General features: G+C 46.6%; 1 protein-coding gene and 1 non-coding gene across 3 annotated transcripts; one reads left to right on the forward strand and one right to left on the reverse strand.

Annotated features, from left to right (window-relative positions):
* On the forward strand, window positions 1–26891 carry OSCP1 (organic solute carrier partner 1). Of its 2 annotated transcripts, none has more exons than XM_007453813.1 (10): window positions 1–224; window positions 9544–9698; window positions 14136–14303; window positions 14815–14895; window positions 22046–22149; window positions 22606–22734; window positions 23275–23344; window positions 25175–25314; window positions 26233–26296; window positions 26537–26891. In XM_007453813.1, exons 1-10 carry the CDS (start codon window positions 113–115, stop codon window positions 26660–26662), a joined length of 1149 nt encoding a protein of 382 aa, XP_007453875.1. In that variant the 5' UTR covers window positions 1–112; the 3' UTR covers window positions 26663–26891. The 2 variants fall into 2 exon arrangements, with proteins under 2 accessions (XP_007453875.1, XP_007453876.1); XM_007453814.1 differs by lacking the exon at window positions 26233–26296 and adding an exon at window positions 5717–5746 and having other exon boundaries at window positions 35–224; window positions 26618–26883.
* On the reverse strand, window positions 16403–16475 carry TRNAG-UCC (transfer RNA glycine (anticodon UCC)). The gene has a single exon. It is a non-coding gene; the product is annotated as a tRNA-Gly (tRNA).
* Window positions 26892–27262: the final 371 nt, after the last annotated feature.

The raw sequence follows: 27262 nt of genomic DNA on the forward strand, positions 1-27262 counted from the left end.
CCGGCCGCCGTGTTGCCTAGCAACCGGGCTTCAAGGACGCGTCTGACGGGCCTCCAGGCCTCTGGCTACCAAACCTCCGGGCTCTGTACCAGCTGCGTTCGCTTCCGACACCATGTCGGTGCGGACGCTACCGCTGCTCTTCTTGAACCTGGGTGGGGAGATGCTTTACATCCTGGATCAGCGGCTGCGAGCCCAGAACATCCCGGGAGACAAGGCCCGAAAAGGTGAGAGGGACCAGGCCCGCACAGCCAGACCCCGCCCCTGCTCTCGCAGCCAGAGCTCCCCAGCCAGGCCCCTTTACAGACTGACCAACACCCCTGCACCCTGCTCTCTCGTAGCCATGGACCTCTTTCACAACCCACAGCCCCATCCAGGCAGAGCCCTCATGAGCAAAGTCCCCAAAAGATCGTTTAACCGCGGAGGGATTTAATACCCGCGTTGGATATTATTAGGGAACCTGACCGCCCCCTCCCCGCCATTTACTCATCCCCTTAAATTGGAGATGATTTCCCAATCTCTCTTGACAACCGGTCCCTCCCCAATGTGGGAGTCCCAGTAGCCCACCACCTGGCGACACACTCTGCTAGTCCGAGCATCCTCTTTCCCCCCAGGGAAGCTTCTGAGCCTCCATTCCTCTGTGTGCTATCCTCCTTCATAAACTGGAGGCCAGTCTTGCTAAGTTCAGAAGCTATTTCTCGAAAGGTGAGGTTCTGAAGTAACATAGATAAATAAGAAAATAGAAGACAAGTTGTAAATCTTTTTTTTTTTTTTTTTTTTTTTTTTTGCAGTACGCGGGCCTCTCACTGCTGCGGCCTCTCCCGTTGCGGAGCACAGGCTCCGGACGCGCAGGCTCAGCGGCCATGGCTCACAGGCCCAGCTGCTCCGCGGCACGTGGGATCTTCCCGGACCGGGGCACGAACCCGTGTCCCCTGCATCGGCAGGGGGGGGGCCCACCACCCCGCCCCCCCGGAAGGCCCCCCCCCCCTTTTTTTTTTTTTTTTTTTTTTTTCAAGTTGTAAATCTTTTCCCTTCACAATTGTTTGGAGAGAATGCAATTGTGGAAGTAATGATATGAGAGCTTCTGAAGTGCAAAATGTGCCTCCTGTGCACAGCACATCTAACCCCAGAGGAAGGGCCACCCAGAACTCTCTGCCACCCCTTTTCTCTCCCTTTTTCCCCCTCTTCTCAACCAACAACTGTTTTCACCAAGTTTCCTGGATTAACTATGAAGGAGATATTATATTTCAAGGTAGAGGAAGAAAAGTTGGTATAAAGGTAACTGACATAGCCGCTGGTTAAAACATTTATTCTATCCAGCAGTCTCTGTATGCTCCATTGATGTTAAACATACAAATTCAGATGTGAAGCATACATATTCAGATATTCACTACTGTATCTGTGTAACTGAGTCCAAGTCCATGGATAAAGAGATAAAAGAACTCCCTATAGCATACCTCCATTCATTCTGTACACTGCTGCCCGTGAGCTTTCTAAACTGCAGATCCGTCCATACTTCCTGGTACCTGAAACCCTTTGTCAGCTTTCCACTGCTGTCTGGATGGAGGCCAAGTCCTTGGCAGGACATCTCAGGGCCCTTCCTGATCTGACCTCTGTCCACCTCTGCAGTCCCACCCTTCACCACTGCCTGCCTCCTACTGTGTATCTTAATACCAAACTGCTTGTAGGTCTCCATTTAAAGCATGTTCATTCGTGTTTGCATGCTAGTAATTCCCATTCTACCCCACCCCTCCCATTTCCATGCTAGTTATCCGCTTGCATCCTGCATTATTCAGCTTAAGAACCATCTCCCTCTCATCTCTGCATGGCAAAGGGCCTGCGCATACTCCCATAGCACCCCAGTGCGTCCCTCTCCACCTTATCGCTGGCCACATTATACTGAAATGGTCTGTATATGCGTCCGTCTCCCCCATGTGATTGTCTTATTCATCTTTGTATTCCAGCACCTAGCATAATGCCTACAACAGAATAAATCAGTGCTCAGTAAATGTTTGTTGAACTGCTCTTTTGTATGACATTGCCATTTCTCCCTCAAAAGGGTTCTGTCTTCCTTGGTGCTATGTTATGTGATTTCATCTGGGCTCTTGGCACTAGTGAGCTGACAGGCAGTTCTTGAACTGGTAGTCTGCATCTTGGAAGGCAGTGGAAATTAGCAATTAAGAGCATGCTCTCTGGAGTCATACAGATATGGGTCCCAATTCCAGTTTTGCCATTTAACTAGTTGTGTGACCTTGGAGTGTAACCTCTATAAGCCTGTTTCTTTCTCCATAAAAGGGGGATAATAATATGCACCTTACCATGAATTTGTAACGATCGAATGAGGTCATGTATTTAACACGTTTAACCCAATGAGTAGCAGATGCGGTCTTTCAGGAGGCAGTCTGGGCAAGACCCTGTGAATACTAGGGTACTGGCTTCCTTTGTGTTCAGGAGCTGCAGTCCTTCTGGGTTTGCTAGATACAGCTTCAGGGAGTTTCAGCCTCCTTTCGTAATTCACCTTCACACACTCATTCCTTCCACAGTTGGGTTGAGTGTCAGATGCCATGTGAGATGCTGGGTGGAGCCTGATGCAGCCCTTCTGCACATTCACCGGAGGTAGGGCTTCTGATCAGTCTGTCCAGTATCTGACTCTAAACTGGGGGATATGTCTTCCTAATACAACAACAACAAACATTTTTTTTAATTTGTTTATTTTATTTATTTGACCTCATTGGGGCTTCGTTGCTGCATGGGGGCTTTCTCTAGTTGTGTTGAGCGGGGGCTACTCTTTGTTGTGGTGCGCAGGCTTCTCATCGCGGTGGCTTCTCTTGTTGCAGAGCATGGGCTCTAGGCGCACAGGCTTCAGTAGTTGTGGCACATGGGCTCAGTAGTTGTGGCACAAGGGCTTAGTTGCTCCGCCGCATGTGGGATCTTCCCGGACCAGGGCTCGAACCGGTGTCCCCTGCATTGGCAGGCGGATTCTTAACCACTGTGCCACCAGGGAAGCCCCAACAAACATTTATTAAGCACTTACCATGTACCATAGATGTCTCTGAGCATCTTAATCCCCACAACTATCTTATCATATAGGTAATAGTCCTGTCCCCAGGACTATTAAGTAGGCTAATTTGCCCAGGGTTACATAGCTGGTAAGAGGAAGAGTAAAGGATTTGCACCCAGGTCATCAGACTCCAGAGCTCATTCTCTTCACCTGTATCCTTGACTGCTGCCCTGTACTTCCATACCCGAGGGGACTGTGTCAGAATCTTTGTGGGGGGAGTGGGGTGGGGAGGGGACTGGAAGATTGGGAGGAGACAGAGAGGTTTGGAAAAAAAAAACAGTATAACCACTGATTTTATAAAAGAAATGACAGAAAGTAGTTGGTGGATGAGGACCTGCAGAAGACAGAGCGAGAAAGCAGGGCAGAGAGTGCAGGATTCAAAACATCGAGAAACACTCATCTCTTCCACCACTTAGAGTTGGTGTAGCTGCAGGAGCAGGGGCCTCTGTGACAGATGCCCCTGCACAGAGGCCTATAAAACACCAGACACGGTAAACTAGTCCTCACTGAAGATTTGAATGGAAATCGTATTTCTTCTAGATGTTTTCACTGCCTTATACAACTAATTGGTCTCCTGGAGGCCATCCTGCTCCCACAAGGCCAGTGCAGATCTTGCAGTTTTTCCCCACAGTGCAGCCTCTAGTTTAGAATTCAACAGAAAGGAAGTGCTCTCTCTGTGGGGCAACTTTTGAGTGTTGCATATTGAATGCGGTCCCATGTTTAAGCAATCACGAGAATAATAAAAGCTGCCTTTGCCTCACTCCCACCCTCTTAAAGATACTCATCAGTAAGACCCTCTTACATTTTGTCTACGTTCCTCAGCTGACAAGGGGAAACTGAGGCATGGGGCCATTACGTGATTTTCCCAAGATGCGCAGATCACAGTGTAGTACTGAGCAACCAAATGCTGTGAGGTTCTGTTTTTATTTTTCTAGTTCCAATTTAACAGGCAGCTCTGGATATCCTTGGGCCTACCTCCCACTCAAAATATACGTAAAGTGGAATTGTCACAAACAAGTCATCTGGAGAAATAATAGAAAAACAGGGCATCCTTTACCTTCCCCAGATCCTCAGGAGGAAGCAGGCCAGGAGCACATAGCACGACAGAGACCTCTGCTGGAGCTGATTGTCACTGCCTGCAGGAGTGCCTGGTAGCCCTGGGCATGTGTTCACCAGCTCTGTTTTGTCAGCAGCAGGTAATCACTGTCCCTTAGCGTAGGTGAGCCCCTGGCAGCCCCTCTGTTCCCAAACACACCTTCAAGAGGGTTGCAGCTCTATCTCTCTGAATTCCCACGAGCCTATCAGGCAAGACCACCTGTAAAATAAATGCCACGAAATGATAGAAGATGCGGACATTATGCCAAGGAAGCCAGCATCTGCTTTAAGAAGGCCAGACTCGTGGTGCTGCTTCCCCAGTGTTTTCTCTCCTAAACCCTGTGACTCTTGTGGGAGAAAGATGATGAATTTTCCCAGAGGAGTCTGACATTGCAGTGGGAACCCTTTGCAGTTAGTTAGGACATGGCACTGGCTGTGCTTTCAGGCCAATCTCTTCGAAGCTGTTGGTATTGTGTACTGAAGGCACATATATGCTTTGCTTACAACCTCAGAAATCACCTCCCAAACAATCTAGTGCAAATGTTTCCAAACTACACCAAAATACAAAATGTTTTTGAAATGTGGATGTGTGTAGAACTCTGTTTATCTGTGGGTGGTTTCTCTAGATTGTAATCTCTCCCAAAAAATTAAGGAAAAAAAAAAATCACCATCCTTTATGGGTGGTGTCCAAAGTTCTGCAGTAGAGAAAGCAGAATTAGGAGAGAAGCCAGCTAAGTGCCTGATGTGTCTGTTTCATCCCCACAACAACCCTACAAGGTAGGTGCAGTTATCATCCCCCTTTCACAGATGAAGAAACTGAGGTTAAACAAGCTGTTTGAAGTTATCTAGCTAGTAAGTGGTAGAGCCAGGTCTCAATCATAAAGGGTCTTGATTCTCACAGATTTCTCTAGCCAAGTACATTTTTCCTTAATTGGTCTCTTCTTGGCATCTCCCTGACTACCTTTGTCCTCAGGAGCTTTCTGTACAGTGGTCCCATCGTTATTTCCCTCTTTTTACATGGAAGTCATGCCTCTCTCTATGAAAAGTAAATCAGAAACAAATAGACTTTTTTCCCTATTAATTCACGTTTCAAGTTTTTTCATTTGAGCGGTTCTGTCTGTACTCTAGAAAGCGAAATCTTACAGTAATAAGAAAATCTGGTTGCGAAGAAAGAAAATCCTTTCTCTCCCTGTTCTTGGGGTTATTCTTCCTTGTGGAAGTTAGTGTTTTTAAAAGCCTTGTATTGAATGATGTGTATTTTCAGAGTGTTAGAGGGGATGACTTCTTGAGCCTTTCAAGATAAACCCCAGGGTAGCTATAGTCCTCCTGAGCCACCCTTTGTAAGATAACAGCCTCCCTAGGGCTTTTTTGGAGCTTGTTGTTTAACCATCATCCTTTTAAGAGTTTCAAATGGAAGGCAGAGCATTTGCATTAAACATTAATGCAAACATGAAAAATAAAATTTCATAAGCCAGGTAATTGGAATTGGTATTTTTAAAGCCTCATTGAAAATAACGTTCTTGCTTCATGAACTGGTGTTTTCTTTTTATATGCTTCATGTAGATGAATGGACAGAGGTGGACAGAAAACGAGGTATGCTATTTCGGGGCTGCATGTATTCAGTCTGCATCCACATGTTCACCCAGTCCTTCGTCAGCGGGGCTTAAAGTGGGACCACTCTAAATATTTCCAAATAAAAGAATAGGTGTGAGTTTCTCTTTAGCTGAGACATCGGTTATACATTTGAATCTTTTACTTAAATAAATACAGAGTGGAAGCTGAAAACCAAGGAAACATTGGTCAAAGGACCGTATTGCACCTGAGGTATTTGTCCCTTTTCATCAGTTCCAAGCCTTGCAAGGATAGCTGGAGCAGTAGCTATATTTCTGGATAGGCTGTCCTATTTAGTCATCCTTAAAACAATTCTGTGATAGCATCGTGTAGCCTAAGAGCTGTTCTGCTTAGCACATGGAGATATCTGTTGAACAACCGAGAAAAATGGAAGCCTATGGCTGCACGGCCGCCAGGATTGTGTGCAAAAGGCATGACACGCACGCACTATGGCCTTATCATGCCAAATCTTCAGTTTCCTCTTCACCTACAGCTAGCAGCAAACCTGAAAAAGTTGTCGATTCCTCAGAATAAAACCTTAGCCTTTCTCACCTTTAACTGTCACGAATATCTTCCATCATTTGACATTTGGGTATAGTTTATGCACGTCATAGCCAACGTCCTCGATGTTTTAAGTGCTCTCCCCACACCAAGTATGCTGAGGAGATAATGTATATAATATTTAAGAGCACAAGCATTAAAATCAAACAACCCCATTCTAATTTCAAGTCCACCGTCTGCTGTGTGATCTTGGGCTTTAACCTTTCTAAGGCTCAGTTTTCCCCCTTGACAGAATTGGATAATAATTCAGAGTTGTCCTGGGGTTTAAATGAGATAATGCATGGAAAGTTCTAAGCCCAGTACTTGGAACATAATAAGGCTTCAAAACATGGTAATCATGCAGAAGTAGCAGCTTCTCTGTTTTACCCTTGGTTCCAAGTTGTATGTTCCCATAAACAATAGAATTTACAGCAGAGGTAGCTGATAAAAACTCAGTTGCTTTCATCAAGAGAATTATTTCATCAGACCAGGCTCGAAGAAAGGCCCAATCGAAGTGGTTGATACTCTTTTATGATATTTCACAACCATCTTTCACCACTTCTCTTGAGCAATTTTTGGCCCACCTCTCGACGCACGGCAGAACTTCAGGTGAGAAGTATGGATTTTGAAGACGCTTCGTGTAAGTAATTGAATCACTGGAATTTATCTTAACTTAAGCGTCCAAAAATAATAAGCAGGACCTGACTTCATAATCTGACCCCGGTATTAGAAGCCTGTTATGTTAAGAACTCAGTTATTGACACTTCCAGTGCACCTGTGAAAAACCACCCCACTCCCTGGCTTTAGTCTCCTGATGAAATCTGGCTGCTAGCACATTCCTGCCTCATGAAAGTGTGCAGAGCTCGTGAGAGTGCCAGAAACTAACACCAGCACCAACTGACAGATCAGGTTAAAACTATTTCTCAGGTTTAACTTGAATACGGTGCAGGCTGCTACTCTTGGGCAAGGACAGAGTTTACTTCCTCTTTGTGCCCTGCTGTTCATCTCGGTGTCTGGTACTCAGCAGGCCTCCATCAACCAAGTGCCAGGTGAAGCACACTGTGAGATATCAGCATGTTCATTTGTGCCCCCAAAGAATTAAGTGAAAGGTGGGCGCTCTGGGTGCCAGGGCCCAACAGTAAAACTGCCATTTCCTCTTGGGGACATTTGTGTTCACTGCTCTGCCCACAGGGACAGGGCCTGTTGTACTCTCTTTCCAGCAGAACTTTCTGGAAGTTCTCGTGCAATGAGCCATGGTGATACATAGCTTGTTCACTTCCCCCAGGGGAAAGGCTTCATTTTGCTTTTCACTTTGCCAGAGTGGCTAACAATCACCTTGGGATTTTCTTTCCTTTAGAGCTGGTTTATTTGAGTCTAAGCTATTTTCCTAGATTCTGCTAAAGGCTCAAAGACTCTAGGGACATATTTCAGCCCCTAGGTGAATGGGAGCTCTTTGTAAGCATGAACATAATCAGAGCTGGTGTGATTCTTTAACTTGAATTCTTCCTCTTTGGCACTCCTCCCTGGCCTACATACACCTATGGAAAATTCTTCAGATTCTCTCTTCTGAGGCTTTATATGTGTCTTTCCAGTTGTAGCTGTTTCCTTGCAAATTCTACATGTTATATAGGCTGTGGTAAGAATAATGTCAGAAAGCCCAATTTATTGCAAGTACTTGCTTGGTTAGGTCAAAGGCAAAAGGCTGTGCTTGAGGCAAACCCAGAAGAGTTCGTCTGTCTCTAGGGAGACAATGGGGAAATGTTAGTGCACATCGAGGGTAAGCTGCCCTGGGTTGGAACTGTCCATTGTGAGGGATGCCCTGTGTTGGTAATGGATCTGATTCTTCCTCACTAATGGGATGGAGTATAGAGTAAAATCCAAAGGTCAAGTGTGAGTTCAACACTTCTGGAAGGAGTCAGAGTCAGTTCGTTCTTTTGTGTCTTGGCGGGGGGAGTGGGGAGGGAGGTGTTTCTCTTCCCCCTCTCCCCTCTCTCTGTAACCCTTCCATTTAAGATTTAAGTACGACTAGCCCTCAGCTCCCTGCTTCTCCCCAAAACTGCTCTTTGAGATACTTTAAAATGCTGGCCTGAGCCCTCAGTGTACGTCTATCAGTTACTTACAGGTTGAGAGGGTGCCCGAAATCATGACGTTGCCTTCACTCTCTAAGATACAAGGCCACAGCCAGTCACCTGGTGTGTCCTCTGTGTGGCAAGAGAAAGAGGCGTCTGTATCTTTCAGCAATAATCACCCACGTTTGATCATTGATTTTGTATAATTATGTTAAGTAACCAGTTTTCTTTCAAATTTTAATTACTATGAATGTATAGTCTCAGCATCCATATACACTCACCTTTAGGCAGGAATATATCTGGCTTAATTAAGAATAATCTGTGTTCAACCATACCTGTTCTTATTTCTTGTACCAAAGGGTTTTCCTAGCCCTCAACTAATGTTATTTGATTAGCACAAAATATCTAAATGAATGAGTGAATGAAAAACTAGAATCATAGAAACTTTGGTTTGCACATGCCTTAGGACCTTTTATTCTCACCATATGGACATTTTCCATCTGAACAACAGTATGAGATATATCACTACAGTATAATATCAATATTATAGATCATATATAGAAATTAAGGCATCCTAAAATGGTGTTTATCTGAAGTACACATCTTATAGAAACATTAGAAAAGTTTTCATCTCTAACCAGTGGGTAGACTTGTCTATTTTTGTAAACTGTTTTGCAAAAATAAAAGAGTCAATTACCATTATAGGTCCCATTTTTATAAAATTTAAATTTAAGTAAAAATGTTATAGACTTGCTAAACAAACAAACAAAACAGCATGATGCTGTTTATCATTTTAAGGTAGAGCTCTAATCGAAAAGAATCTTTTTTAAAGATTCTAATAGGAATCTATTTTAAAGAAAGAAGAAACTTATCCCCTAGCACCACGTGAGATAATGTATGTAAAAGTGGTTTGTAACCATTGAAGCACAGCATATTTGTACATTGTCACATGTATGTTTTCCCTGAGATGGTCTCATAAAGCACTCCTGACCCTGCTTTCTACTGGGACACCTGTGTGGTTTCTCCCCAGGGAGCAGATCTCACCAAACACATCCACATCCCCACTCTACATAGGCCCAGCTCCTCCATTCCATTCGTCCACAGGGAGCATTTCCTGAATAAAGCTTCCGCCAGTACCTTGCTCAGCTGCATCTTCTCTTGTCTCTACAGTTCTGAATGACATCATCTCAACCATGTTCAATCGAAAGTTTATGGAGGAATTGTTCAAACCCCAAGAGCTCTACTCCAAAAAGGCCCTGAGGACAGTCTATGACCGCCTGGCTCACGCCTCCATCATGAGACTAAACCAGGCCAGCATGGATAAGGTGAGCAGACAGCTGCCTCTGTCCCCTGGGCTGCATTTCTTGTAGATGATCACAGACTGGAATCAAATGAGATGACGCATGCAGTGGTGCCCGGCAAAAGACAGGCACGTGTGAACATGGGTTGTTCTTGAGTTTCAAGTTGGGAAGGACCTCAGAAGTCATCTGCACCAACCCCTGTGTTGTTTATTCCATTATGTCACCCAAAGAGTGTGCTGATTTGCATGTCCATGTTTAGGAACACCTTAACCCAATACAAGCACCCAACCCTAAAAGCTTTAATTCTGCTTCTTCCTTAACAAAGCTCAGCTCTGCAAACCAGGCATTTTTTTTTTTAAAGCAAATTCAAAACTGCTCAGTCTTTATTGGGTTGGCCAAAAAGTTCGTTTGGGTTTTTCCGTAACATCTTATGGAAAAACCCAAACGAACTTTTTGGCCAACCCAATATTTGTAATATATACATATCTGTTTCTTTGCGAAACCAATTTTTGGGCACTCTGATTTTAAAAGGAATAATTCCAAATAAATAATGGCAGAGAAGAGATAAATCTCCTGTTCCTAAGAATTCCAAACACTTATATAGATACTCTGCCCTCAGGAACAGAGAGCATAACTCCCCACTGCTTGAATGTGGCTGCACTTGGTGACTTCCTTCCAAAGAAGACAGTATGGACAGGAGGGGCAAAACAGCTAACTTCTCAGTGGAAAAACATGGCAAATATTACCTCAAGCAGGTGATAACATCAACAGTGATAAGCCATGTGGTGGTACCCTGATATGATGTGATGAGGATAACACTTTGCCTCTGTGATCTTCCTCCCAAAAACCCACAACCCCAGGCTGATCATGAAAAAAACATCAGACAAATACCATTCGGGGGTCATGTTACAAAATACCTGACCAGTCATCAAAGCTGTCAAGGCCACCAAAAACAAGGAAAGCCAGAGAAACTGTCACAGCCAAAAGGAGCCTAAGGAGACATGATGACTAAATATAATATGCGATCCTGGAACAGAAATAAGACATTAGGGTAAACTAATAAAATCTGAATAATACATGGACTTCAGTTAGTTTTTTAAATAATGATAATAATAATTCCTTTTCAAGTCTCTTCATGATGTGAATTTTTTTTTTTCCTGCGGTCCGCGGGCCTCTCACTGTTGTGGCCTCTCCCGTTGCGGAGCACAGGCTCCGGACGCGCAGGCTCAGCGGCCATGGCTCACTGGCCCAGCCGCCCCGGCATGTGGGATCTTCCCGGACCGGGGCACGAACCCATGTCCGCTGCATCGGCAGGCAGACTCTCAACCACTGCGCCACCAGGGAAGCCCCATTATGTGAATTTTTATAAATCATGAGGACTGACAGTGGGTGCCAGGTGTGCAAAAATCAACACTGTCTCATTGCTGGTACCTGGAAACCTCAGAGAGACAGACTGCCTTTAACTATGCCCTCTTACCTTCTGCCACTTACCTTTAGAAAGTTTCTTTCTTTCCCTGAGCCTCCGTTTTCTCATCTATAAAATGGGGATAATAACAGCTACTTCATCAGTTAGTGGGAAGATTAAGTGAGAAACATAGCTATAACGACACAAGAAGGCCTAGCACATAGATGTTCGATAAATGTTCGGTATCTTCTCTTCTCTGCTTGTTCCTCTCACTCTGCCTTTAAGAAAGTTTAGGTTTCCACTGAGAAAAGACACAGAACTTGGAATAAAAACACCTGGGTTCAAGTCTTCTTTCTACCAATAGCTCTGAGATGCAATTGACTGAATAATTCATCTGAACTTTCATTTGTTCATCCTATACCTGGTTTTATCCTTTATTCCTAGCACAGTGCCCTGTACACAACAGGTACCTAACGTTTTTTGGTTTTTATAAATTTATTTATTTGTTTATTTATGGCTGCGTTGAGTCTTCGTTGCTGAGTGCGGGCTTTCTCTAGATGCGGCGAGCAGGGGCTCCTCTTCATTGCGGTGTGCAGGCTTCTCACTGCGGTGGCTTCTCTTGTCGCAAAGCACGGGCTCTAGGCGCACAGGCTTCAGCAGTTGTGACTCACAGTCTTAGTTGGTCCGCGGCATGAGGGATCTTCCTGGACCAGCGATCGAACCCATGTCCCCTGTATTGGCAGGTGGATTCTTAACCAGTGCACCACCAGGGACGTCCCAGGTACTTAATATTTGATGATGATGACGGAGAGTCTTAAATCTACATCTCTAGTATCAGACACACCTGCGTGTGTGCGCACACACACACACACACACACACACACACACACACACACACACACACACACACACACACACCAGGCTGCTCCTGCTGTATGCCACCTTCTAAGCAAGATGTTTACCTGCATGTTGGAGAAAGGGGATCGTGTAGAGGGTTCTAGCACGTGCTTCAGGATCTGACCGTCTTTAGTTTCAAATCTCACCCCTGCTACTAAGCACCAGCTATTGTGAAATTAGGCAGACTTCTTCATTTTTAAACTCGGGATAATACGTACCTCATAGAGTTCTTGTGAAATTAAAGGGGATCAGTTGAGGCCACGCGTATCCACGTGCTCGCACAGCACTCAGGTGGCTGTAGTTTAATTCCCAAGCCCACCTCAGATGTGTCCATACCTTCTCTCCCAGACTCCCCTGCCTCCGTCGTAGCATCATGTATCTCCCAGGCACTAAGTTGGAAATGCTGTGGTCCTTTTGGACAGCCCTCAGATGGTCTCCCGAATCCAGTCAGGCGAGCACCACGTACTGACAGCTTTTTCCTCCTGAGTGTCACATGCTCTTCTTTTCCCTTCCTTATCCATCCCCACCATCTTTATTCCAGGCCTTCCATCTGGGTCACTGCAACAAAATTCTTTTCATTCATACAGTCAGTAGATGTTATTGCCACCCTCTTAGGAGCCAGGCACCAGCTAATCCTCCCCACTCCAGTCTCTCCCTTCTCTCGCATCTCATCATGGCCAGAGTCACCAATCTCACTTAATTACTACTTTTATCACATCAGCACAGAGCATTTCAGTAGCCCCCTAATTCCTACCGCATCTAGTCTAGATTACCTTGTCCATCTTTTAAAACCTCTAACATTCCAACCTTGCCGTACCCACCTTTATTTCCCACCACCCCGAACACAAACCATCCCCTCCAGTCAGGCTGCTCTAGCCTTTCTCCCGGGAAAATAGCGTGGCTGTGGCTCTGCCTCCAGACCCCACACATGCTGGTCTCCTCCACTAGAACGCCTCTCCCCTCCCTCAGCCAGCGGGAGCCTTGCCTTGAGTCTGTAGCGGGCCCGGCTCTTCCACAAAGCCTGTCGTGACCACTTTGGTCCTCACCAGTGTCTCACCTGTGATCTTCATGGGTGGTCATACCGCACTTGGGGCTTGTTGATCTCTTACTAAGTTCCGTTTTTCATCTCATACAGTCGTGGAACTTCATTCTTGCCACTTTCACATGTGTTTTCTCATTTACTCATCTCAGCTGTTCCGCAATGTTGGGAAATTAGGGAGGTTTTTTTTAATATTTATTTATGTATTTGGCTGTATCGGGTCTTAGTTGCGGCATGTAGGATCTTCATTGCAGCACACAGGCTCCTCTCTAGTTGTGGCACTCGGGCTCTAGAGCGCACGAGCTCAGCAGTTGCAGTGCGCGGGCTCCAGAGCGTGCGGGCTCCAGAGCGTGCGGGCTCAGTAGTTGCAGTGCCGGGCTCTCTGGTTGTGGCGTGCAGGCTCCAGAGCACACGGGCTCGGCAGTTGCAGCACATGGGCTCTCTAGTTGTGACGCGCAGGCTCCAGAGCGCATGGGCTCAGTAGTTGTGGCACGCAGGCTCAGTAGTTGTGGCGCAGGGCTCTCTAGTTGTGGCACATGGGCTCTAGAGTGCATGGACTCAGTAGATCTGGCGTGCAGGCTTAGTTGCCCTGTGGCATGTGGGATCTTAGTTCCCCAACCAGGGATCAAACCCGCGTGCCCTGCATTGGAAGGAGGATTCTTAATCACTGGACCACCAGGGGAGTCCCAGGAATATTTTTTACGCATGAGAAAACTCAGGCTTAGAGAGGTGAAGAGACTTGGCCAGGGCCATCCAACAAGTCAGCAGCAAGGAGGGCTTGAATTTGGGTTTTCATTCTCCATGTCCAGCACCTTGTCCAGGGCCCCCCAGCTGCCCATACTGTTTCATGTGTAGTCCATCAACAATACATGTAAGCTGGCCAGAAATCCTGGTTTGCCCAGGAATATCCTGGTTTACTCCTGTTGTCCCAGCTTAATTATTACTATCACCCCCTTTTTACTCTCAACAGTGTCTTGGTTTGAGTGATGACTAGATATGGTCACTGAGCTGCATGATAAGCCCAGAATTGGTTTCCGGTAAGTGCCGACTGAATCATTGTTTGAGGTTCTGATGTCTGCCTTTATGGTCCTATTTCTTTTATTCACGTATGGGTTGGCAGCTCTATGACCTGATGACAATGGCTTTCAAATATCAAGTATTGCTGTGTCCTCGTCCCAAGGATGTGTTGCTGGTCACTTTCAATCATTTAGATGCCATCAAGGGATTCATCCAAGACTCCCCAACCCTCCTGCATCAAGTGGATGAGACTTTCCAGCAGCTGACTGAAGTAAGCGTATCGTCAGTTTATCACCTCTCAGCCCCAGTACTCGTTCTCATTCCTCTGTTAAGGACAGGCAGATTCTATGACAAAGAGAACAGGGTGAGGAATGACAAAACCTGCCTCTCCTAGAAAACTCTCAAAATCTACAGGTATCCATTTTGGAAACACAAGAGACATTATCATCTTATACCCTCTCACTGTTGCCTTCATAATTGGGGAAGCAATGATACAGAGCATAGCTGTTCTCGCCTAACTTTTCTGAAAGGGAGTTGGTGGTGGATGTTCTATAGAATCTTGGGGAACAGGGGAGGTAAAGTGCACGCTGCTCAGTGTGCCATCGTGGGGCTTGTCCCTCAGGCGAGGGCGCAGTGCTGGCCCTCCTGCCCCGCCTGCCCAGCAGTTGAGTCCTCTCCTTGCTCTCTGGCTCCCATCCCTGGGCACCCACCCACCCCCGCCTGTCCGCACTTTCCATCTCACTTCTGAAAGTGGAATGCCTCTATCTGCTTTGCCTCCGCAGATATACGGGGGCTTCTCTGCGGGGGAGTTCCAGCTGATCCGGCAGACGCTCCTTATCTTCTTCCAGGACCTGCATATCAGGGTGAGTGAGTGGGCGGCCTGGGAGCACCCTGCCGCTGCTGTCCTGGGGAGACAGGGTGCAAATCTTCAGGGCAGATAAGGCTGGGATTCTGCCCAGTTAGCAACATCCTCGGTGTTTGGCTCCATGCCCATTGCAAATCTCAGCAGTTTTTCAATGGACCAAGGAAGACAGTGATGCCACCATTCCCTCCCAGTTACCTTATGTGTTTCTTTAAAATGTGGCTTCTTCCCGTGCTTTCCCAGGCCACCAGCCTGATCTCAGTTCCAAAACCTTTTCTCGAGCCTTTATCATCTTGACTTCTCCAGTGTCTGAGCTGTCAGGAGGCTGCCCTCCTGCTGCATGAAACTGTCACCTTTCATGGAGTTTCCTGGCACCATACCGTCCTGGCCTTCCCTTACCTCTCCCATCTCTCTGCCTTTCACTCTTCACCATACCGTCCTGGCCTTCCCTTCCCTCTCCCATCTCTCTGCCTTTCCCTCTTTCCTCCCCCTCCTCCTGTCTCCAAACCTTCCCCCTTCTGCCTCTACCCGCCCCCTGCTCGTGAGGAATCGCTTTCCTCCCACTTTGGCTGCCGACTGACCCTTCCACCTATGACTCCTACATCTAACCTCTACCCAACCCTTGCCCCAGCCCTGCCATCCAGACCCACATCTCCACCCGCTTGGGGAGACACTCCCCCATACCCACAACCTAATGTCTGTAGCTAAACTAGTCTCCACAATTCAAGTCCTGCCCAACTTCCAGTTTCTTTTCAGGGCACCACCATTCCCTCACTCACTCAGCTCAGAACCAGAGCATCACACCTTTGATTTCCCTTCTCTGACCTTCTAATTGTTTCTATGGCCCATCAAGTCTGCCTTTTCACTCTCCACGCCCTCCTTTCCATTCCTGTCGCCACCAGCCCAGCTCAGGCCTTCCTACTTCTTGTTGGCTCTTGCCTCCCAGTTGACCCTGCCTCCTCCAGACAGTTCTACACCCTAACTTTGAAAAACACATTTCTGAGCTTCTGAATTTGGGGCCTGTCTCTCTTGCACAGGACTTTGTTCCTTCCCAGAATTTAACACGCTGGTATGGGAGGGTGGGTGATACAGCAAAATGAGCCCAGGCTCGGGAGTCAGGCACTCCTGTGCTTGAATCCCACCTACAGCACAGCTCCATGACCTTGGGCAAATTACTTCCCTGGTGCCTTAGTTCGTCATCTGAAAAATGGAAATGATAGTACCAAATTTAGGGTTTTTCAGGAGGATTAAGTGAACCATCACATGTAATATATATGTATTTGCTTGTATATATATATATATATATATATATGTATATATGTATACACTATAGAATGCTTCTGGCAGGATGTACAGGAAACTGGTCACAGTGGTTGGCTCCTGGGAGTGGGGAACTGCATGGAGAACAGGGATACAAGAGAGACTGACTTTCCCTCGTGTACCCTTTGAACCTTTTTTCTTTTTTTTTTGGGGGGGGGTGCCGTGGCACACGGCTTGTGGGATCTTAGTTCCCCGGCCAGGGATCGAACCTGTGCCCCCTGCATTGGAAGCACAGAGTTCTAACCACTGGACCACCAGGGAATTCCCACCCTTTGAACCTTTTAAATTTTGTATATGTGCACGTGTAACATATTCACAAAATAAAATTCAAAAAAAGAAGAAATAGAATATGCTTAGAACCTGATTGTTATTTCCCTCCTGTGGCAGGGAAAGACAAATAGATTTCAATGCTGAGGCTAATTTTATTTTTAACCCCCATGAATAATTTCATTTGCTATGGATGGAGCAATAATAACATCAATATAAATTAAGATCTCTAATAGTCACCAATTAAAATTAAAAATACGAAAGTACAAATAAGATTAAGTTTCGCATTGCTTTAAATATTAAAAACTCTGCATCATATGGTTGTCAAGACTGCATATTTGGACATTATTTTATGGACTGTAGTAATATAAGCAGCCATATTGATTTCTCAATTCTGGCAAGATAAAATTCATTATGATAAAAAGACTTTCCTAATAATGTCTATAACAAAATCATTAAAATATATTAAACCACAAAATATATTAAGCTTTAATTGCTAAATGGGCAGGCAATGAAACATCAGAATGTTCATCAAGAGAAATAGGAATCACATATCCTGACATTACTCAGCCACTGATCTGTAACATCTGGCTGCTTTTCCACATCTGGTCTTTAATGGTATTTCTGCTCAGCTGCAATTTATGATTGCCTATACAGATTCTCTCTATGCTTAAAACAACCTCCATAGTTTTTAGACTTTGTTAGCAAAACTAACTAAATCAAGAAAACACAGCTCTGAAAACTCCCTTGCTCATTGTTTAACCAAAGCAAATGCAAGACTCCTCATCCTAATGTCCAAAGCTTTCTGTGATATCACAAAACAACGTGAAGTGGCCTTAGTATGGTCAAGGCCTGACTTGTGCCCCAGGCCCCAGAGGCTGCACGAAGACCGCTTCCATTTGGAGTCCTGAGCAGTTATGTACAACCATCTCAAGTCCCAACCCCCTTCAGCTCTCCAGAGCCCCTCCAGAGTTGCCTTCTAAAAGGTGGGCCCTCAGGTCACCCACCCTCTTCCAAATGCTCCTTCCCACACGTGCGTCTTCTATCATGGACTTGCTTCCTGCGCTCCCCCTCTTCCAGTCGTTGGAAAACATAACTCCATCTTCGCCTCTTCACAGCATGGTCCTTACACCTCCACTCCATTATCCACTCCACTTGGAAATAGTTCATCCCTGGAAAACTAGTCCATCTAACAAATATGTATTGAGTGCCTACTCTACACCAGGCAGTTTTCAGTCCTGAGACACAGAAGTGAACAAGGCAGAGGCCCTGCCCTGAGGAGGTTCCGTGCTAGTAGGTAGAGACAAGGAGGACACGTAAATCGTGTTATGGCTCTGATAACTCTTAGGAAGGCGGCCATATACAGTAAAGTTATAGAAGGCAACGGGGACAGGATGTTGCCTTAGACCAGCACTGTCCAACAGAGCTTCCTGTCGGTGATGGAAATGTTCTGTATCTGTGCTGTCCAATATGAGAGCCACTAGCCACATGTGGTTGTTGAGTACTTGAAATATGGCTAGTTCGACAGAGAAACTGAATTATTGATTTAATTTAAATTTAAATAGTCATGCTTAACTGGTAGCTACCATACTGGACAGTACATCCGTAGTCAATAGAGGCAAGGACAGCCTTTCTGAGGACAGATATTTCCGTTGAGAGTGTAATAACAAAGATCTCAGGGGAGAGCATCTAACCTGAAGGGACAGCTAGTTCAAATGCCATTAGGTAGGAAAAAGCATGATATGCTCCTTGGACAGAGCGAAAGCCAATGAGGATGGAGCATATCTAGGCAGGGGTGATATTTAAAATAAAGTTAACCACCTGTGCAGCATGGGCAGTAACTGATCAGAAGAGATGCCAGTCATGAATAAACTGGTACCTACCTACCAGTTGACTTAGCTTTGGACCCTAGTAAAGGAGTTTATTCTAAGAGTAAAGCAAAGATCTGGAGCATCTTAAGGTGAGTGGTAACATGATTTGTGTCTGGAAGATGAATTAGATGGGACAAGGGTAGAGGTAGGACAGCAGTTACAAAATCTAGGTAAAAATGAAAGCACTTGGATTAGGTGCTAGCAGTGGAGACACATATGGAATATACCTTCAGGGCAGGGCCAGTAAGATTTACTAAGAGATTGGATGTGGGGAATGAGGGGAAGAAGAAAGAAAAACTCCTAAGTGGCTGGTGCCATTTTCTGACTGGGGGAAGGACTGAAGGGAAGTGTATTTGAGTAGAAAAAAATAATCAATTCTATTTAAATTGGATTTGTTCTCCAAGTAGCAGAGTCAAGTAGGTAGTTGAATACCTAATCCTGGAGCTCAGAGGAGAGCGCCAAGCTGGAGACGTTAATGTGGGAATCCTCAGCATACAGCAGAGAGACGGTATGCGAAGCCTTCTGGCCACCTGAAGGAGGCCGCTCATTCTCCCTCATCCTCAGGCAGGATGTGAGAATCAGGGTCAGCATTCTGCCAGCTTCTCCCGGTCACCTTCCGATCATTATTTTCCTGCCCTCACAAACTTAGCCTTCTTGTAAGGCCAGTCCAGCAACCATTACACCATCCGAAGCCCTGCAGTCATCCCTCACTGCTGAAACCGACTGCCAAGTCACTCACCCACATTCACCAAGCATTTACATCCCTGGCTCACTTCCTCTTGGCCACCTGACTCCTACCGTCGTCCTGTGGAATGTGGGTGCTCATGGAGATGTCTCATCCAGCACTCCAGCCCCACAGCTCCGTGACCTTCATTCCCTCTTTCCATAGGAAACGTGGGTCCTGCCTTCAGGGCCTCATCAGAGAAGGGAAAGTGCACTCAGTACCTTGGGTATGTTTGGTTCTGACCCAGAAGAGTGTGAAGAGAGAGGACACAATGTGGGCCATGGCCACCTCTACCCAAGAGCATCAGGGAGTCTTCATAGAGGATCCAATAGCTTTTAAAAGAAATAGGTTTGGGGGCCCTGGCTGTCCGATGGTTAGAACTCCATGCTTCCACTGCAGTGGGCTCGGATTTGATCCCTGGTCGGGGAACTAAGATCCCACAAGCCATGTGATGTGGCCACAAAAAGAAAGAACGAAAGAAAAGAAATAGGTTTTCACCGGGACCGTGGGAAAACAGGAGGAGGGGTTAAGAGGACACTATCTCAGTAAAGGCACAGGCATGCAACCACCTGGTGTAATTGGCGCAGGGGGCCAGAAAGCTGCAAGCAATCGAGTATGGCGAGAACACAGGGTTCAGGGAGGAGCGTGGCTGCGGAGAGGAACAAGGGTCAACTGGACATTATCTGCCAGGCAGCAGAGAGCCAGTGAAGCAGGAGAGGGACACGGTCAGATAGGAGTTTAGAAGAGTCTCTCTAACAGCAAAGTGGAGGATGGATGAAACACAGATGAGAGCAGAGGCAGGGAGACCAGTGTGGAGGCTCTGCAGTGGCCAGGCTGGAGGTGATGAAGGTCTGCACTAGGGAGCAGGGTAGAGAGGAGGGGCCAGACACAGAAGTGATCACCAGGTGGGCAGGGCTTGGCGACTGAAGGGCCATGGGAAGGTGGTGGGCAGGGGACTCAGACTGCTGACTTGGTGACCTGATGGTGTCATTCACTGGGATCAGGTTAGGGAAGACAGCTTGAGCCCTGTTCTGAGTAGGGTGAATTGGAGGTGCATCCCATGGAACCCATAGGTGGACACGTTTAATAGGCAATGGGGTAGATGGTTCAGATGCCCAGGGGGGAAGACTGAGTGGAAGCTCCAGATCTGGGAGCCATCAGCGCAGAGGTGAATACTGGCGTATGGGTGTAGATGAGATCACCTCGGAATAAAAAGGGTGGAGTGAGAGGAACAGGGCACGGGAGAGTCACACCTACAGCTGAGGGCCAGCAGAGGGGCTGGGCAAGCAGGCAGACCCCAAAGTCCCATCCAGCCAAGGACAGATTCTCAGGTCAAACACACAGTTGACTTAAATTTGTACATGTCAGATCTATGACATAGTCAACCCTGTTAGAATTAGCTAACACGAGTCCAGTACCTACATATGGTCTCACTTCTCTCTCAAAATTTTCCCTCCCCATGCTTATATTCATATCCCTTGGTCACAGAATCTCAAGGTTAAGAATTCCTTAAAGCCAAACCCTCCAACCAACCCAGCGTACACATTTTCCCCAAAACACGCCTTGTGCCTGCCCATCTCTGCTTCTGAAGTGTCTTCACACCCACCTTCCTCCTCCAGGCCCAGCTCCAAACCTGCAGTTGCACCTACCCACCCCCTCTGCCTGTGGTCGTTCTCCTCAGTGGGCTCATCTGCATATTCCATTCAGCATATCGTGTTTTATAGTGTCGTCGTTCTTCCATTCTATGCTGTGTCCTGTGCCCAATTAGACTGTGATACTGAGAATATTAGTTATCTCTTATTGAGCACTTACTATGTGTCAGGCTCTGTGATAAGTGCTTTTTGTTCATTATCTGACATAGTGGTCAACTAACCCATTGAATAGGTTCTGTTATTATCCCCAGTTTACCAAAGAGAAAGGTGGTGTAACTTGCCAAAAAACCCAGAGCCAAGGAGAGGCCCAGCTGAGGTGTGAGCCTGGGCAGTCTAACATCGGCAGGCCAAACTGCCAGCATACAAATCCTTACCACTTGGCACTTTCACTGCCTTGCATGCAACAGATGCTTATTCTTGATGATATTACTAATGTCATCTTGTAGAATTTTAGAGTTTCAAGGGACCTTCAAATGTACCTCACTTTACAGATGAGGAAGCTAAGCTCCAATAAAACTGATTTTTTTTTTTTTTTTTTTTTTTTGGGGGGGCTGTGCAGCTTGCGGGATCTTAGTTCCCCGACCAGGGATTGAACCCAGGCCACAGCGGTGAAAGCACCAAGTCCTAACCACTGGACAGCCAGGGAACTCCCCAATAAAATTGATTAACTGCTACAATCTTGATGGGATTTAACCTGCCCAAGACCTGAATACAGAGCGCACAAAGCAAGGAGTAGAAGCAAGCATCACGTAGGGTTTTCAGGCACAGAGAAGACCTTCAGACTCTAATGCCAGCTGGATCCACCGGTCCAGCACATAGCTGAGAGCTTGGAGTCAGAAACACAAGGGTTTGAGTCCTAAGCCCTGCCCCTTATGAGCTGGCTGGCCTAGAGGAAGTGTCTTAACCTCTGAGCCACCAATTCCTCATCCGTAAAACAGAGATAATGAGGTTCTTATAGCTCAAGCCTCACAGCTGTATGGAAAGTTTGCAAGGAACCAAGGAATGGGTGTGGAATTTGGAGTCAACCTTGTTTTTGAATCCTGGTCCTGTCTCTTTTTGTTCTCTTTGGGCAAGTCATTTCACTCTGTGAACCTCAGCCTCCTCATTAAGGCAGGGGTAGCACTACTCACCTGGAAGGTTTGATGTGTGGCGCCAAAGAAGTTCTGTGTAAAAACACTACACCTCTGCAGGTGTTAGCTACGGTGAGTTTTTCTCTCTTAGGTAGCATTCTTAAGCCATTACACACTTTCCATCCTCAGAATGCATATGTCTATGGAAATATATGAAGAAAAATGACAGTAAGTATTTTTTTTCCAGGTGTCCATATTTCTAAAGGACAAAGTTCAGAATTCCAACGGTCGCTTTGTGTTGCCAGTGTCTGGGCCTCTTCCCTGGGGAACCAAAGTTCCCGGACTCATCAGGTGAATTCTCAACAGTAATTGTCAGACCAATGTTTGGGGTGCTGGGAAACCAGTACGTGGGCCACCACGTAGAATGTAGCCCTGCTGGGGCCCCTCCTTTTCTTCAGTTGAGCACAGCAGTGAGGAGGTGAGGTTTAATCCCAGCTTGTCACCTCGCAGACACTTGAAGCAAACCACCCAGTTCTCCAGGATTTATTTCTTCATCTATTGAATGTTTACTGTGAGGATGAATAAGATAATACTGTAATGCTCCAAAGTGCTACGCAGCACCCGGCACATAACATGTACTCAATAAATATTATTATTATTATTATATTACTATCATTACATCAACCAGCATCTTTATCTTGAAGCAGTGCGCGCATTCCCTCCGGTCCCATAGTTCCAAGATTAAAGAAGCCTCCGGGACTCTCCAAGCTTGGAGAACACGTCATCACGTCCTACTTTGTATTGTAGGACGTTCAACAACAAAGGCGAAGAAGTGAGGAAGGTAGAATTCAAGCACGGCGGGAGCTATGTCGCTGCCCCCAAAGAAGGGTCTTTTGAACTCTATGGAGACCGAGTCCTGAAACTGGGAACTAATATGTAAGCAAATTCCTCCTTCCCCAAATGAATTCAAGTCCAACGGAGGTCCCTTCACTTAAAAAACCAGCTTGACTTCTGCTATGAAAAATCCCTGCTGACGATTGGAGGAATTTCCCCTTAGATACACGGCATGCAGAGCCCCGATGTTTCCAAAGGGCACCTCAGATTTCCCAACATAAGGTAACTTAACAAGTTGAAAAGATAAATAATTTTAAATAGCCATGCAAGAGAACTAGCCAAAACCTCTGTTGCAGTGGCGATCCAAAAGGGCCTGGCCTTCATGTACCGATCACGTTTTTTTCAGAGATACACATTATTTTGCCAGGGAAAAAATTTCCACACAGCTTCCCAGATATTTTGTTTGGGGAAGAAGCAAACTTTGAGTGGTTGACACCCACTTAGTTGTATTCTGTATTCCCAGCACCTTTCTGGACACTTTTAAATGCCTCAAAATAAAAACTATGCACTATATTTATGAGTTAGAAGGAAGTCAGGGTAAAAGGGCTGGACGGTGTTTTCGTGGTTTTCTGTTGCCACCAGGTACAGTGTGAACCGGCCCGTGGAAACCCATATGTCTGGAGCATCAGAGAACTTAGCTGCACAGACACAGGTAAGCTTCTGCCTCCCTTGTTTATCTTCATAGCTTATTTCTAGATACAAGAGTCTGGACGGGGAGAGGGGGGGATCTCTAGATTTCGGAGCTGGCCAACAACATTTCCCTCATTGTTTGCAGTCTTCTCCATTCCGCCTTACCAGTACACAGGTTTTTTTGGTTTTTAATTTTATTTATTTATTTATTTATTTATTTTTGGCTGCGTTGGGTCTTCGTTGCTGTGCGCGGGCTTTCTCTAGTTGCAGCGAGCGGAGTCTACTCTTCATTGAGGCGCATGGGCTTCTCATTGCGGTGGCTTCTCTTGTTGTGGAGCACAGGCTCTAGGCACACGGTCTTCAGTGGTTGCGGCTCACGGGCTCTAGAGCACAGGCTCAGTAGTTGTGGCGCACAGGCTTAGTTGCTCCGCGGCATGTGGGATCTTCCCGGACCAGGGCTCAAACCCGTGTCCCCTGCATTGGCAGGTGGATTCTTAACCACTGTACCACCAGGGAAGTCCCCATCACACAGGTTTTTAATTACAGTTTCTCATGGAGACTTCCAGTGATCTGGCTAATTAGGTAATTTTAAGCTTGGCTCCCACCATAATTAAGCAGGAACCGCATACCAGGACATGTGAAATAGCATTGTACCAGTGCTACGAGGTCTGTGGTTGCTGAGTTTAGCACTTGTGTGTATTCTGATCCTTAAAACATCCCTTTTCAATGCTTCCCTGTGTAATGATGTGGATGCTAAGTTCAAAATGGGGTTTTTGGTTCTCTGAATTCTGTTGTACAAATTTTCACTGAACTAGCTACCAGCTAGCTATAGGACAAATCATGGAATATTCAGGTATTCTGTAAACATTTACTGAACTACGTCTATGGGCTGGGTTCCCAGGACACAGAGCTGGCTTAGACGTAGTCGCATCCTGAAGGGGCTTATAAAGACGGTGATGGAACAAATACCTACAACACGGCGGAGGACGGAAGATGCTCGCTGAGCATTCTGAGTAAAGAGCTGTATCAGAACACATGTCCTGTCCAGGGGGTTGGGAGCAGGGGACAGGGAGCAAGAAGGCTTTTCAGCAGAGGCGACATTCAAGCGAGTCTGTAGACTGAAGAAGATACTAAATAGCCCAGAGGGAGAAGCAGGCATACAAACCCAGGTGACAGCACGAGCAAAGGCACCCAGAGGCAGCGTGTTGGGGGAAGCGGGGAGGCAGCGTCTCTCCCACATGGCTAGATCATAACGTGATAGCAGCAGTGGTCAGAGATTTGCCCGGGCAGGGACATGGGGCCTGATTCAAGAGGCAAAGCAGGGAAAGGCTGGGTTACAGAGAGCCGGTTAGGAGGAGGGGGGAAGGCTGCAGTGGGACCAGGCAGTGTGAGTGGAAGCCACAGGACGGAAGGGATTCGATGGGGGGACGGGGGGAGGGGTTGTTCACGGACACCACCTGAGCGCAGTGTGGTGGCTCCCATGGGATGAGTGCCCTTGGACCTGGAGCCTCCCGCCTGTAAAGGCTGGGGAACTAGATTGCCTGAAGGAGAAGCAACGGTCTTCTCGTTCAAGGAGGAAGGTAATTTGAGGAGAATGGGGATCCCTGGGGCCTTCCCCTCATCTTGAGAATTCTGGTTTGTGCCTTGTTAGAGTCCCTCTGCTTCTGACACAGGTTATTTCTCTCTTGGTTAAGCCTGTTTTCTATGTTTCATTTGGACCCAGTCCTTCCCAGAAGTAAGTTAAACTGTTATCGTTTTGCCTTGTTATATAATACCACCCCGGGGCTCTGGGGTCTCAGCAGAAAATGTGATCTCCTTCATGTGGCTAAACATCACGAAATTGTTCCTGCAGGAAAGCATTGCTCCAAACCCTCTTGCTAAAGAAGAGCTGAATCTCTTGGCCAGGCTGATAGGAGGCATGGAGATTAAGAAACCCAGTGGCCCTGAGCCAGGATTCCGGTTGAATCTCTTCACCACTGACGAAGAGGAAGAGTATGTTTTCAGCCTGTTTCTTTAAAGACCTAATGTATAAAAATCCTAAGTGTGATAAGAGCCGAAAAATGACTGTTACAAACCAATGACACTGATAAACACAGATGTAAAGGTCACAAATGAAATACCAGCAAACTCGATAACCTAGTTAAAGAAGAATCCACCAGTATTAAATAGCCTGAACTTTGTGGATTCATTCAAAAAACAGTTCTAATGTTTCATTTAGCAAAGTACAACTCAATGAGAGAATTGGAAGTCAAGATAATCATGTTAACAAAAGACTGTTAAACCAGAAGGAGGTCGGAGCATGATATCTTTGGGATCAGTCTCCCCCAGAACCAGTAGTGGTGGCAGTTCACTGAGACCGACACAGCGCTTCACAGTTTACAGAGCACCTCTGCCTTCATTATCTCATGTGATGCTCCTCGCAACCAAATATTTGGGATGGGGGTTGCCTTCTATTTCCCTCTCCACTGAAGTGGCAGGTACTGTGGTACGTGTGGGGACCCACAGATGGAGCGGAAGACCTGGGACCTGTCCTCAGGCACTCCCAGTGTCGTAGGAGCATGAACACGTGCACAAGTCACTCGAGCGCCATGTCATAAACACCAGTGGAGGACACGGCGACTGACTTTGCACCCGCGGATTGAAGGAGGTGGCAACTGAGCTGGGTCTTGGAGTTTGCCAAGCAGAGGAAGGGGAAAAACATACTTGGCAGTAGTATGTGCAAAGGCACAGAGACATAAAAGGACTTCTTGGAGTGTAGGGTGCACTGGTTGGGGACAGGGTAGAAAGTTGAATGGAAAGGGCAGAAGGTGAGGCAGAAAAAATAGGTTGCCAAGTTATCAAGGGCCAGTTTGCCACACTAGCAGGGAGAAAACCCTAACCTTTGACCCATTTCTCTACCATCTTGTGCAGACAGGCAGCGCTAACCAGGCCAGAAGAGTTATTCTATGAAGTTATCAACATCCAAGCTACTCAGGTGTGTGCAGGGGATTACACAAGTCAATTCTTATTCCCCTCCTCGTCTTGTAATAACATTGAACTTCAAAGGCCCTCCCTTCTCCCCTCTAATCCGCACGTAATGTAGTCCCTATTCTGACAAACAGGTGAGGAACTGAAATGCATCACAGTGGTGGGAAAATTAACTACCAACTGCACAAAGAGGCCATGGTGCCCACACATCCTCCTCATTCCCTTCCACCTCTCATTTCTCTCACAGGACCAGCAGACGAACGAAGAGCTGGCTCGGATCATGGGGGAGTTTGAGATCTTGGACCAGCCAAGGCGGAGTGCCAGCAAGGGCGATGATTTGCTTGCCATGATGGATGAGTTACAGCTGTGCTGACCAGGCACGACCCTCCCCCTATGGAGAGGCTTCTTGATGAGGACCCTGGGGGACGTCCCCAGGGAGCCAAATGATGCTGCTAGTTTTCTACTAAGTGAAGCCCTTCCTTACCTCTTGTTCCTGTTTATGTCCTAACGAACTGTGCGGGTCTCCCTCAGGGAGCACAGTCTCTGGAAGGCACACACACATTCATATTTTCAGCAAAATATATTCTGGCTTTTAAATTGGACCTTTCCCATGTTCTTGCTAGTTTTATGGCAATCAAAGCATCCGGAGCCACAGGTTCAAGCCTGAGAGTCAGTAAGAGGGCGCTCCTGTTGCCGTTTTCATTACAGCTTTGCCCAGGGGACCTACTGCTCACAGATGCCTGTGAATCATCACAAAACTTCGGAGCTTTCTCAGATGTATTCTGCCTTGTGAGTTTGGCGTAAGTGGAAAAGGCAGTTGCCTCAAAGAGTCGGGGCCCAGTTTATAGAGCCCTCCTCTCCCTGGCACTCTGGGAACTGTCACCTCAGAGGCAGAGGAAGCAAGGCCGCGACAGGGAATCCTCAGGCAGGCCCCGCGCAGAGCGTGTGGGTGTCTGTGGTTCTCCGCACATCC

The sequence above is a fragment of the Lipotes vexillifer genome, unplaced genomic scaffold, assembly GCF_000442215.2.
Source record: "Lipotes vexillifer unplaced genomic scaffold, Lipotes_vexillifer_v1.1 scaffold213, whole genome shotgun sequence".
NCBI classification, from domain to species: Eukaryota; Metazoa; Chordata; class Mammalia; order Artiodactyla; family Lipotidae; genus Lipotes; species Lipotes vexillifer.